The 13,885-nt window shown below is 32.5% G+C and overlaps 1 protein-coding gene across 1 annotated transcript in view; it reads right to left on the minus strand.

Annotated features, from left to right (window-relative positions):
- LOC144253709 (protein piccolo-like) overlaps window positions 1–13,885 on the minus strand; it is a 215,642-nt gene that overhangs the window by 15,866 nt on the left and 185,891 nt on the right. The window contains exon 4 of the mRNA XM_077796433.1: window positions 2,395–3,087. Coding sequence (XP_077652559.1) covers window positions 2,395–3,087 — 693 coding nt within the window. The remainder of the gene's footprint in view (window positions 1–2,394; window positions 3,088–13,885) is intronic.

Genomic DNA, 13,885 nt, shown 5'->3' on the forward strand with positions numbered 1-13,885 from the left:
TTTTTAAAATATATATTATTTTAATAACATTTTAATGTGAAAACATACATATATTTAAATAAATATGATAATGATGATTTTAGTTTATTTCACTGACTTATTTTCTATTCATTGTGAATGCTTTACAACATAGTAGTAAAATAGTGCAGATATTCAATTTATGAATAAATTAATACAGGTTGAATATCTATTACACAAAATGCTGGAGTCAAGTAGTATTTTGGACTTCAGATTTTTTTTGGATTTTGGAATATCTGCATATACACAATGAAATACCTTGGTGTAGTACCTAAGACTAAACATAAAATACACTTATGTTTCATATACACTTATGTGCATTGCCCAAAGGTGATTTTTCACAATATATTTAATGTCTTTCCATTTTGACTAAGACCCACACATGAGATCAGATGTGAAATTTTCTATTTGTAGCATCACTGAGTCTGAACTCACATATTTTGGAACATTTTAGATTTTGGAATTTTGGATTATAGCTACTCAACTTGTACATGCATTTTGAGGTTGCATTGATAATAATAAAGAGAAAATGCTAAATGTGTAGAATGGAAGCAAAATTAGTGTACTTTAAAATATCTCAAGTATTTCTTAAGGTATGCTTAAAATTCAACATAGAATCATTGGGAATAGTTGAGTGATGTACTTAAATTGTTAACCCTGAAAACAACTTATTTGAAAACTACATACTAGAGAAGTGAGAAAGAGGAGTCATGGTGATCAGTAATCAGATTACCCAAGTCATTGACAAAGGCCAACAAAAGCAGTAAGTAGGATAGTGTCCTTAGGATTAGAAGGGGAGTGTAATAACTTCCATGTACAGAACAAAGGGAAGGTAAGGAGAACTCAGATCACTCAACAGATTAGCACTGGGAAGCAGGTGGTAAGTGAGTAATGGTGCCATTATTAGAATGCTGGAAGGAGAAAATGCTTCTATAGAAAAGTGAATAAGACTCTGACATAATGAATTTGAGTTTATAGTGAGGTTTTGAAGGGAACTATCTACATGTTACTTGAAAATGAAGTTCTAACACTCAGAGGCAGAAGGAGAATGAATAATACTGACATGTCTGTTGTGAAGAAAGGGAGTAAATGTGAGAAGTGTTCATGTGGCTCTCCTGGGAGAAAGAAGACAGAACCCAAAGAAAAACTTAATTGTTTTGGGATGGGCAAAGGAAAAAACATAGAGATAGTCAATTTATCATTTTAGAATTTACCAGACTTCTTAGAGAGAAAAATGAAAAAAAAAACAAGAGCTCATGAAAACTATGGAGAGTTTACCAAAGTGGGAATCAGTATAAAACATTAAATTCTGCAAAAGAGTTTGCTAATAAAAGCATTGGGAAGTGATGGCTAGAGCTAGTCATTATAATGGAGAATCTACTAAATCTGCTTTTATTTTTGGCTCTGATAAGACTTATTTATATAACACAAGAATACCAGGATTCATTTAGTTAATGTGCAGTGCATCATATATTAGAGAAGGGTTAGGGTTAGCAGTCATGTATTCAAACTATAGACTAAAAAAAATTAAATCAGGGTTGTAATAGACTATAATTTCTACTTGAGGCTTTAGTACTGATAAAATAATTTCTCTATATATCACTGCTGTTAACTGTGAATTAAATTATTCCATTAGATGATGTAAGATCTTTTGTAGCTCTACAAACATCAGAGCTACTTTAAAAATGATACAATTGTTTGTGCAAATACTACTTAAAGTGAGGTACTCTTAAAAGTTTCTGCTGAAGAATATATATTATTCCAGATTGTACTTGGATTATAAATAAATCCTCAATATTACATACACTGAACAATACATAATGTTAAAATTGTGGTTAAATACTAAAATAAACTACTTTATGAATAATTGTTTTTATTCTGGATTTTAGCCACAACTCTTTTGTACTTTTGGCAATCATTTTATGGATGACCATACCTTATAAGGCTTTCAAGTGGGAAGAAACTTGTAGCCTTTTGAAAACCAAGTGACTAAATGAATAGAAACATATAAAGACACATAATTTTACATTAAAAGGAAATATTGACATGTCTATTGTGAAGAAAGGGAGTAACTTAAAACTATAGGAAATTTATCACTCTATATAATTTAGATAAGTTATTTGATAGACATGAGATAGAAAAACAAATCATAATTATATTTTATGTAAATTTGATTAAACTATCTAAAGTTAAAGTAAATTTCAGCAAAAAATTATTACACTTCTCTGAAAATATAATGCACTGCGTAAAGGCCTTCAGGTCTATAATTATCATTGAATAATTTGTGTATTTAGTAAAAATTAGTGCATTTTGTAAATAATTGGTATATGTATATAAACACAGGAGACTAAACAAAGTTAGAAAAATATAACTTACTGTTTTTTCTTTCCCAGGTTCCACCTGATCAGATTTTGTGATGCCTGCTGCTTGTGGCTGTTCTTTCATTTTTGCAGTTATTTTAACTTCTTCCTTGGGCAAACTCTGTGTACCAGGTGGCAAATCTTCCATTTGGGCCTGTGGTTGCTTTTCTTCTTGGACTGCCTCTGGAGACACTCTGCTTTCATGTGTTTCTTCAACAGTCTGTCCTTCAGCTTTGAGTACCTCATGTTTGTCTTTCTCTTCTACAACCAATGATTTTGCTTCTGGGGGTAACTTATTCTCTTCAGAGGTTGGCTGCTTTTCCTCTGAGATTAATACTTTTTCTTCTGAGAGGGGTTTTTCTTCTTTGGAAGGTAGCTTTTTTTCTTGAAGGGTTGAGACAACATCTTTCTTTAGTTTACTCTCTTCTTGTTTTTGATCTGTGGTTCCCTTAGGCGGAATTTTATCAATTGAAGGTATTTCTTTTACTTTTTCTGGAATAAGTTTTTCAGCTTCAGCTTTTACTTCTGGTTCCTTCTTTTTTACTTTTACTTGGGCAGGCACTGCTGTTTTCTGAGATGGTGGTTCTGCAGGGACAGGTACCAGAGAGGCTTTGGATCCTGCTGGTATAGTTGGTGTTTTGCCCATGTCTCCTAGCTGTCCTGATATTGCTCTCTGGGTTTGGCAATTTAAACAAAGCCATTCTTGAATCTGCAAATAAAATAGAAATGAACAGATTGACTATAATGTATCTGTTTCAGTGTAATTATGCAGGTGAAAATTTGGCAATGTCTGGTTGCTTTTTTTTTTTTTTTTGGTATAAGAAGAAGGTGGGTCATTGTTTTCTAAACCAATGAAACAGTGACTTTTTAAAAAGAGTACAAACAGACTACTTGAGTTGTAAAAATAGGCAAGAATATCTAGATACTAACAATTCACTATGCTCACCATAAATGAGAAAGCAAATCAAAATATAAAACAAAAAGAGAGGAAAAAAAATGCACTAGAGATGTCCCAGGGCAATCTCCATGTTTGAGGGGTAGAGATGGGGAGGAATCTGTATGTTAAAAAAATTATTTTTTTTAAGTTTGGTGTCTTCAAAATTATAATTTTATCATGAATTTATTCAAATAATATTACATTTTATAGTAATTTCTTTTTTTAAAGAGAGAGAGGGGAGAGAGAGAGAGAGAGAGAGAGAGAGAGAGAGAGAGAGAGAGAGAGAGAATTCTCAATATTTATTTTCTAGTTCTCGGTGGACACAACATTCTTATTGGTATGTGGCACTGAGGATCGAACCCAGGCCGCACACATGCCAGGCGAGCGCACTACCGCTTGAGCCACATCCCCAGCCCTAGTAATTTCCTTTTAACAATCAATTAATCAGAAGTCATTATTGGATATAGCCTATCATCTCCTAACTCTTGGCATGGGCCAAATACATTTCTACCTACCAGAATAGAACTTTACAAATACAGGTCGAATTTAAGAACTAATTGTGCATAAATATCAACCTGATTTTGAATTAATAAAATAACATTATTATTAACACAAATCACATTTCCTCCATGCAATTGAGCAAATAGAATTCAACAGCTCAAACTGTTTGTCATCTTTTCCTCCGAATATTCTAATCTGCTGTCTGAAACATTTCCATCTCTTTGCTCTTCAGCCTGTAAACCAAAGCCACCTGCACCAAATCAACTGAGGTGGTATTCAGACATACAGTTTCCTAGCAACGACTCCAAAACTATTTAAGCAGAATCCTGAGAGTGGAAGAAAAGTGTGTCTACTTTCTTGACAAACTGTCAAGTTAAAGTTTTTGCAAATTAAAACTGAAAACCATTCATAAATAAGAATTCTTGACAAATGATCACACAAGAAACAGATGATGTTATACTGATAAAATTACAGAAATTCATGTTGTACTTTTTCCTACATGATACCATTTCTAATATAAGAAATAAAGGCTATACATGTATCTACTTTCTAATTATTTCCATTTGATGTGTACCCATTTTATAAGACACAGGGGGTAATGGACCTACAAATATTATTGCATTCATATGTTGCATTGTCTCTTGAGAAGGTCAATTTCAAATTGCTTTTCAGATTGGCATACTCTTTCTAGGAGCTTAGCTTTATTTAGAGACAAAAACCACTTACTGTTGTAGAATATTACTAAAGATCTGTTTCATTACTTATTTCAGCTTCCAGTATTTTCAGACAATGTTACTTAATATCTATGACTGTTTTGAAATCTCTAAACCACCATATTTCTTATTTGCTGATTAAAAATTGTAAAAACAAATGTCAATTCTTTAACCTCAGTAAAAGTTTATATAAAACATTAGGATGTATTATGTATTTATTTACTTTTTTTAGTTATAGGTGTACACAATACCTTTATTATATTTATTTTTATGTGGTGCTAAGGATCAAACCCAGTGCCTCACACGTGCTAGGCAAGCGCTCTAACACTGAGTCACAACCCCAGCCCCTCATTGGCTTTTCATGTGTATGATCAACCCATATCAATTCGCTCCTTAATTTTATATTTAAGTAGCTCTGAAGGAAACTGTCACTTCTTTATATAATGATTTTGTACACAAGTCATTGGAAAGAAACTTATTTGATCCTTTATGTCAAATACTAAAAGTTCCAGTCCTGTGTTGAACTGTCCCTGAAGCAAGCATCTCCACAATACCTACAGAAAACCAGTCATCACCTGTGCTGCAGCTTTGAAAACCACTACTGAATTAAGCCAAGCCTTAAGATATTTTCATTCAGAGTATGGCTTTCTTAAAGACAATACAGATACAAATAGCTACAGCACAGTGCTATTTTATCACACGAATTCTGAAAAACATATGCAGGTGTCCTGAGCATTCCCATCAGGCCATGTCCCAATGTAAGTCAGTCAGAAACTTTTAATATACCAGAAATACAGCTTTCATCTATTAGAAAACTGAAAGTACACTCATTTTCAAGTGATTTGAAATCGAAGTAAAAGGATAAAAGGTATAATATACTTACTCTATTTTGTCATTATAAAGTGCTTCACTTTCCTAATGCAATGTAATGCTTGGTAAACTATAAAGTGGTGATAATCACCATGTAACTGAGGCCTATCATATGAACAGAAAGCAATGGTATAAATTCAAGACAAAAGTGGTGTCACTCAGAGATCTTCACTGGCTATTCTGATTTAATGTTTTGCTAAAATTCCTATCCATATGAATTTAGTTAAACCATATTGTTTTAATCATTGCTATTTTATAATTACTTTTAACATTAAATTGCCATATTCTTAGTACCTTGAGTATCTAAGTGGTTTATGTTGCTAATAAGGAGGCCAATCCTAATTATTTTCACTATATTTTGACTGGTTGTAATCAGAATTAATTTGGAAATTGATGTTTCTATCATATCACATAAGGAAAACATAATTCATTCCTGTATCTATCTATTCTGTACATATTTATTCTTTTTATATCTACTGAATACATACATCATTTGGGAAGTGTATTTGCAAGGCTTATTGTATCAGTAAACTTACATTCAAGGAGAAGACATAAAGCATGAGTAAAAAAATTACAATATGCAATAAAAAATAAATAGGCAGGAGAAAGATACTGTGTTGCAATGCAGAGTGAGGGAGATACCATTTTTAGCCACACATTTTCCAAGATTTGACCTTAAAATAGATAAATGGAATAAATTATGAATGTTAAATAATTTTGTTAAAATTATTTATTGTCACCATTTGACTATTTAAGATAATATAATACTGACTGCAAAAAAATATTTATATTCAGTGCAATCAAAGACAATAACTTCAGGGGAAGGCCTGATTATTTTATTCACATTGAAATTCATCCCAGTAAGGGATGGGGCATATCAATATATATGTAAATGCTTCAAAAAATATAATTATGTGAATACATGTGGAAATTTAAACAACAAATATATTGTTTAGTTGTAAGAAGAAAAGGATAGATAAGCTTGAAGAATCAAGTAGAGACTCTTAGCATTTATTGCCACATAAAGAAATTAGACACTTTGTGGAAGAAACTGAGATTCAGTGAAAGTTTCTGTACAAGGCCGGCTATATCAAGATCAATCATGAAGAATGTAGTTACCTAACTATACAGGTAGAAATTAAATCTAGAGGCAGAAAGAAACTAAAATTGTTTGAACAAATAGAAGGATATAATGGATGCAACAGGACTGTCCAATGAATTTAGTTTGGAACCAAGGCATTTGATTAATTATAAGCCACACAAGGATAATTTTTCGAGAATTAGAAATGTTGAATTGTCAGGCTTGTATATTTCTCTTCTTTTTTTCTGCAGAACCAAAATTAGAATGTCAACCAAAATCTTCAAGTAAAACTTACAATGTCAATGAGGAATTGAAAACAACAACCTATAGTAACAGTAGAAATTATACATTTCTTTCAATATGTAAATTTTAATTTTGTTTTTTAAGTGGGAGCCTAGATATATCACTGAAAAATATCAAGGCTAGGGAAAAACAAATGTCAAAACAAAACAGCCCAAGTTTTTAACAATGAGTAGAAAAGAATACCAATAAATTTCTCCAAGGAAGTTCATTTTAGACCATAAGGGTCATCATCATTATTGTGTCATAGTTAATTACAAACAAAATTACCAGACAAGTTTCCTTCAAAAAACTATATCTGTATATATTGTAGATCAGCATAGGAATACAAAAAGTTGTAGGTCACATTCTTTAATAAAAATAGTACAAAGATTTCTGTATTACCACATTCAGGAATTTAATGAAATATTATATTTATAGGGCCAAAATATCTCATCTGTACTTTTAGTTCCTCAATAATCCATTAACTACCACTGCTTTTAAACCAGTAGCAACTGGGAAATAAATTAATCAAGAGGAGTCCTTAAGTTTTATAAAAACTCAATGCATAATATATCATTGACATATACATCTTTCATTAGCTGAAAAGATTTATCTAAACATAGCCTCCACCCTTTCTATATGAGGAACAACTGGGAAACACATGATAGTTCATATCCTGCCTTAAGGTTAAGTATCAAATGGATTATGATTTTATCTTTGTAATATTTTCTTATCATCATTGAGACAATCAAAAGTTTTTTTATTTTTATATATGTACATGTATTTTATACAGATGTGCATATATATCAGTGTATATATGTGTGAGTGTATGTATGTATATATATACAGTGACATATATACATACATATACTCATACACAGAGACATTGAAGGAATTTCTATTATATCACTGAATTTACTACATAGAGAAATACAAATTATTGAAGCTAATTGAGGTTTTTGTTTTTTTATTAAAAATAAAAAAGACCAGTAATCATCATGGATGTTCTCAGACCATTTCCATTTGTTTTTCTGTGTTTTTTAACATATATTTTGAATATACTATTATACATATCTCTTAACAGTTATAAATCTTAAAAAAGGCTATGTTTCTTCGATATTAGTTTTAGATATATTAAGCTCAGAAGTCTCCATGCTATGAAACCAAATTCCTATTTGCTCCTTTAACATTAATAACTACAATTCAAAAATTCAGTTCTAAGTAGAGAAAAAATTCTGATAAACAAATAGTGTATAAAAAATAACTCTAGGTTGATCACACCATATTCAAATATATTCAATTGTCAGCCACTGCATGATAATAAAATGCATTTATTTTAACATCAAATCCTCAAAGCTTGCTCAAAACAAAACAGCACTCAAAAAAATCCATTAATCTTAAGAGTAGAGGTGGAAATGAAGGCAATAAAAAAACAGAAAAAGGATGCTGCTGTGCTACTCAGCATTTTCCCATCAATAAGCAATTTGCTTGGTATAACATTTTGGCTGTCACTATAGCAACAATACCATTAAGGAAAATCTTAGAACTTCAGGGCTCCCATTTACTTTTCTACATATCTTTTTGGAAGCCTGATAATAAGACCTGCATCAGGTTGAAAGTTTGCCCTTCAGGCTTAAAATGGTAGGGAAATGATGGTCACAAATTCTACATCGGCAATTGTATTTGTACCCTGAAAATATCATTTAATCATGATCTTTCATTAAATGTCCAACTGAACTAATTGCAAGCTCCTGTAGTTATTTCTAGTAGAAGTATTTAAGTAAAGGCTGTAGGTTACATCTTTTTAAAATTAATTAATTTTTATTTACAGCTGTTTACTTAAGAAATGTCTCCTTGCAACTCTTGCCTTTAGTGTAGGTAAAATTTAAATTCTATAAAGGAAAGACTTTATAAGTGATCATGGGATTGATACTATAATGCCATTGAGTGCTTTGTCTACTAAACAACTTTTGATTCAAAAATTTAAAAAAACTGATATAATATTTAAATTTTCTTGGCCTGATTATTTGCTTATTAAGAAAGTTATTTAAGCAGACAATTAATTACAATAATATTCCACTTATAAATCACCTTTTCATTCACTGATAAATTCACATATTAGGGAAAAATGTTACTTGCAACTTACCATGTGGATCAGTGGAACTGATAAACTTAGCAATATAAGGGTCTGTGTATATTAGTTCCAGGCAGTCTTATAATTCAAGTTGATATCCTAATAATTTGTTTTTCTTTTTTTGATAGACACATTTCCTTTTGTCAACTATAAAGAAGCAAAGGAGTGAATTCACAATAGAAGCAGTTTCAAAATTTGGATGTTAGGAATCTGCAATCACTCATGAGATTGCTGAGTGTACACAATGATGCATTTTAGAGATTTCTGATCTTACTCTATCCCTCCTGAAAATGAACATGCATAAGGTTCTTTTATTATTATACACTTTAAATTAGACTGTATGGACCCCCTTGCTTTTATAATCATTAACACAAAAATGACTGATATAAATTGAATGATTAGGGTTCTTTCTTTCTTGCTCATATGTAGAAACACAATTACATAACATGTACTACAAAATATGAACATGAAAAATAAGAAATAACAAAGATTCAATTTATTCTACATTAATACATTAATATTTACATTACTAATTGTAAATATTAGAAATCAATATTGAAACCTAACAGAATATTGAAGGCTGTTAGAAATTATATTGTGGTTATCATTCCTAGATTTAAATTGATCACATCCTATTCCTCTTCTTTTTCTGAGTATGTTTCATCTCTTCTTTTTGTATATGTTTATTTGTGTAAGACCTTCCCACGCCCACATACTCAAGCGAAATAGAAGTTGCTTTGTTTCTTTTATTAGAAATTTGTAATGTAATCTTCTATATAATGTCAAATACACTAACAGACATGTCCACAATAATCACATGCCAACTAAAGTAATGTATATTACAGCAGACATTAAAACTATGTTTAGAATTTCCTACTCTTGTTTTTTTTTATATTTTTTTTATTATTGGTCTTTCAAAATATTACATAGTTCTTAATACATCATATTACACGGTTTGATTAAAGTGGGTTATGAACTCCCACTTTTACCCCGTATACAGATTGCTGAATCACATCAGTTACTCTTCCATTGATTGACCTATTGCCTTTCTAGTGTCTGATGTATTCTGCTGTCTGTCCTATTCTCTACTATCCCCCCTCCCCTCCCCTCCCCTCCCCTTTTCTCTCTCTACCCCTTCTACTGTAAATCCTTTCTTCCATTTGTATTATCTTGTCTTAACCCTCCTTTCCTCTTATATGTCATTTTGTATAACCCTGAGGATCGCCTTCCATTTCCATGTGATTCCCCTTCTCACTCCCTTTCCCTCCCACCTCTCATCCCTGTTTAATGTAAATCTTCTTCTCAAGCTCTTCGTCCCTACCCTGTCCTTGTTTACTCCCCTTATATCAAAGGAGTCATTTGGTATTTGTTTTTTAAAGATTGACTAGCTTCACTTAGCACAATCTGCTCTAATGCCATCCATTTCCCTCCAAATTCTATGATTTTGTCATTTTTTAATGCAGAGTAATACTCCATAGTGTATAAATGCCACATTTTTTAATCCATTCATCTATTGAAGGGCATCTAGGCTGATTCCACAGTCTTGCTATCATGAATTGAGCTGCTATGAACATTGATGTAGCAGTGTCCCTGTAGCATGCTCTTATTGGGTCTTTAGGGAATAGACCGAGAAGGGGAATAGCTGGGTCAAATGGTGGTTCCATTCCCAGCTTTCCAAGAAATTTCCATACTGCTTTCCAAATTGGCTGCACCAGTTTGCAGTCACACCAGCAATGAACAAGAGTGCCCTTTTCCCCGCATCCTCTCCAGCACTTATTGTTGTTTGACTTCCTAATGGCTGCCAATCTTACTGGAGTGAGATGGTATCTTAGGGTGGTTTTGATTTGCATTTCTCTGACTGCTAGCGATGGTGAGCATTTTTTCATGTATTTATAGATTGAATGTATGTCCTCCTCTGAGAAGTGTCTGTTGAGGTCCTTGGCCCATTTATTGATTGGGTTATTTGTTATCTTATTGTCTAATTTTTTGAGTTCTTTGTATATTCTGGTTATTAGGGCTCTATCTGAAGTGTGTGGAGTAAAGATTTGTTCCCAGGATGTAGGCTCCCTGTTTATCTCTCTTATTGTTTCTTTTGCTGAGAAAAAAACTTTTTAGTTTGAGTAAGTCCCATTTGTTGATTCTAGTTGTTAACTCTTGCGCTATGGGTGTCCTATTGAGGAATTTGGAGCCCGATCCCACAGCATGTAGATCATAACCAACTTTTTCTTCTATCAGATGCCGTGTCTCTGATTTAATATCAAGCTCCTTGATCCATTTTGAGTTAACTTTTGTGCATGGCGAGAGATAGGGATTCAGATTCATTTTGATGCAAATGGATTTCCAGTTTTCCCAGCACCATTTGTTGAAGATGCTATCCTTCCTCCATTGCATGCTTTTAGCCCCTTTATCAAATATAAGATAGTTGTAGTTTTGTGGATTGGTTACTGTGTCCTCTATTCTGTACCATTGGTCCACCCGCCTGTTTTGGTACCAGTACCATGCTGTTTTTGTTACTATTGCTCTGTAGTATAGTTTGAAGTCTGGTATCGCTATACCGCCTGATTCACACTTCCTGCTTAGCATTGTTTTTGCTATTCTGGGTCTTTTATTATTCCATATGAATTTCATGATTCTTTTATCAATTTCTACAAGATATGCTGTTGGGATTTTGATTGGCATTGCATTGAACTTATAGAGAACTTTTGGTAATATCGCCATTTTGATGATGTTAGTTCTGCCTATCCATGAGCAGGGTATATTTTTCCATCTTCTAAGGTCTTCTTCTATATCTTTCTTTAGGGTTCTGTAATTTTCATTGTATAAATCTTTCACCTCTTTTGTTAGGTTGATTCCCAAGTATTTTATTTTTTGGGGGGATATTGTGAATGGAGTAGTTGTCCTCATTTCTGTTTCAGAGGATTTGTCGCTGATATACAGGAATGCCTTTGATTTATGCGTGTTGATCTTATATCCTGCCACTTTGCTGAATTCATTTATTAGCTCTAATAGCTTCTTTGTAGACCCTTTTGGGTCTGCTAGGTATAGGATCATATCATCTGCAAATAGTGATAATTTAAGTTCTTCTTTTCCTATTTTTATGCCTTTAATTTCTTTTGTCTGCATAATTGCTCTGGCCAGTGTTTCGAGGACTATGTTGAACAGAAGTGGTGAGAGAGGGCATCCCTGACTTGTACCAGATCTTAGAGGGAATGCCTTCAATTTTTCTCCATTCAGAGTGATGCTGGCCTGTGGCTTATCATAGATTGCTTTTACAATGTTGAGGTATGATCCAGTTATCCCTAATTTTTCTAGAGTTTTGAACATAAAGGGATGCTGTACTTTGTCGAATCTAATGAACATTGATGCAAAAATCCTCAATAAAATTCTGGCGAATCGGATTCAAATACATATCAAAAAAATTATACACCATGATCAAGTAGGATTCATCCCTGGGATGCAAGGCTGGTTCAATATACGGAAATCAATAAATGTTATTCACCACATCAATAGACTTAAAAATAAGAACCATATGATCATCTGGATAGATACTCTTGTTTTTTTGTTGTTGGTTGCTTGGCTAAACCAGAATCCTTTTCCGGTTGCTTTATCAACACACTTTGCATATATTTTCCTAAACTAAAAAAATCCACCTCAGAGTGTTTGATGTTTTAAAGATCATTATGTAAATAACACATAAAATGTGCCTGAACTAATTAAAATAATTGTGAATTATTACATTAACACAATTTTCACGGAACTCACTACAGAAAAATTTGGACTTACTGTGCTTTGCAAGATCTATATCTATATCTATATGTATACATTTTTTTCAGACTGCATAGGCTGCTGTGACAAAAACTACTGTAAAATTACTTATAAACAACAGACCTTTATTTCTCATAGTTCTGGAGGCTAGGAAGTTTACTTAAAGGTGCTTACAGATCTGGTATCTTTTGAGGTCCCTCTTCTGGTGCCTAGTTAGTACATTCTATCTGTGACCTCAGATGGAGAGTGAAGCAACCTTCTCCAAGCCTCTTTAATGAGGGTATGAATCACACTCATAAGGACTCTGCCCTCATGAACTAATTCCTTCCCAAAAGGCCCATATTCCTAATGTATATCACCATGGGAATTAGTATTTCAATTTATGAATTCTGACGGGGGTACAAATACTCATACCATGTATTTATATATATATATAAGCAATTGTTTGAATATGTCTGAATTGACTGAATATATATTCATATTTATACATGTATTTCAATAAATAAATTATGTGAGTAGTTATGTATATTGTTTTAAAAAGATATAATTTTTAAACTACATGTTTTAAAACAAAGTTTTGTGTTGTATGGGTTTCAAGTAAATTTGTGTGTGTGTGTGTGTGTGTGTGTGTGTGTGTGTGTTGGGGGGTGGGGTACTGGGGATTCAACCCAGGGACTCACACTTGCAAGGCAGGTACTCTACCATTGAGCTACATTCCCAACTTTTTACTTTTTTCTTTTTTAAAAAATTGAGACAAGGTCTCTCCAAGTTACCCAGGTTGGCCTTCAAGTTGGGATCCTCTTGCCTCAGCTCCCCAAGTAGTTGGGATTACTAGGATTATGCCACTGTGCCCAAACCTCAAGTTCATTTTAAAATAAGTTCTGATCCTTAAACTCTTATAATTTGTTATATCCAATTATAAGACCTGTGAGGTGATTCTGCATGTATGAATAATTAAATCCAAGCCAAAAACTTCTCTTAAGTCTTTCTTAGTCGCTACTCAGTAATATAAGCCATGATTGACTGAATTTTAAAACAATATTTATTTTAAAGATTCTAACATATGCTACCATAGGAGAATTTAAGATGATTCAAAGTCATTTGCATTTGGAAGATAGAGTATTTAAAGCATACTGCAGATGAATAAAATGTGCAGAATATTTTATAGGATAAATAAAAGTCAATCCCCACTTTTAAATTTAAGCATATTCAAAGACAGAAAAG

The sequence above is a fragment of the Urocitellus parryii genome, chromosome 3, assembly GCF_045843805.1.
Source record: "Urocitellus parryii isolate mUroPar1 chromosome 3, mUroPar1.hap1, whole genome shotgun sequence".
Classification (NCBI taxonomy): domain Eukaryota; kingdom Metazoa; phylum Chordata; class Mammalia; order Rodentia; family Sciuridae; genus Urocitellus; species Urocitellus parryii.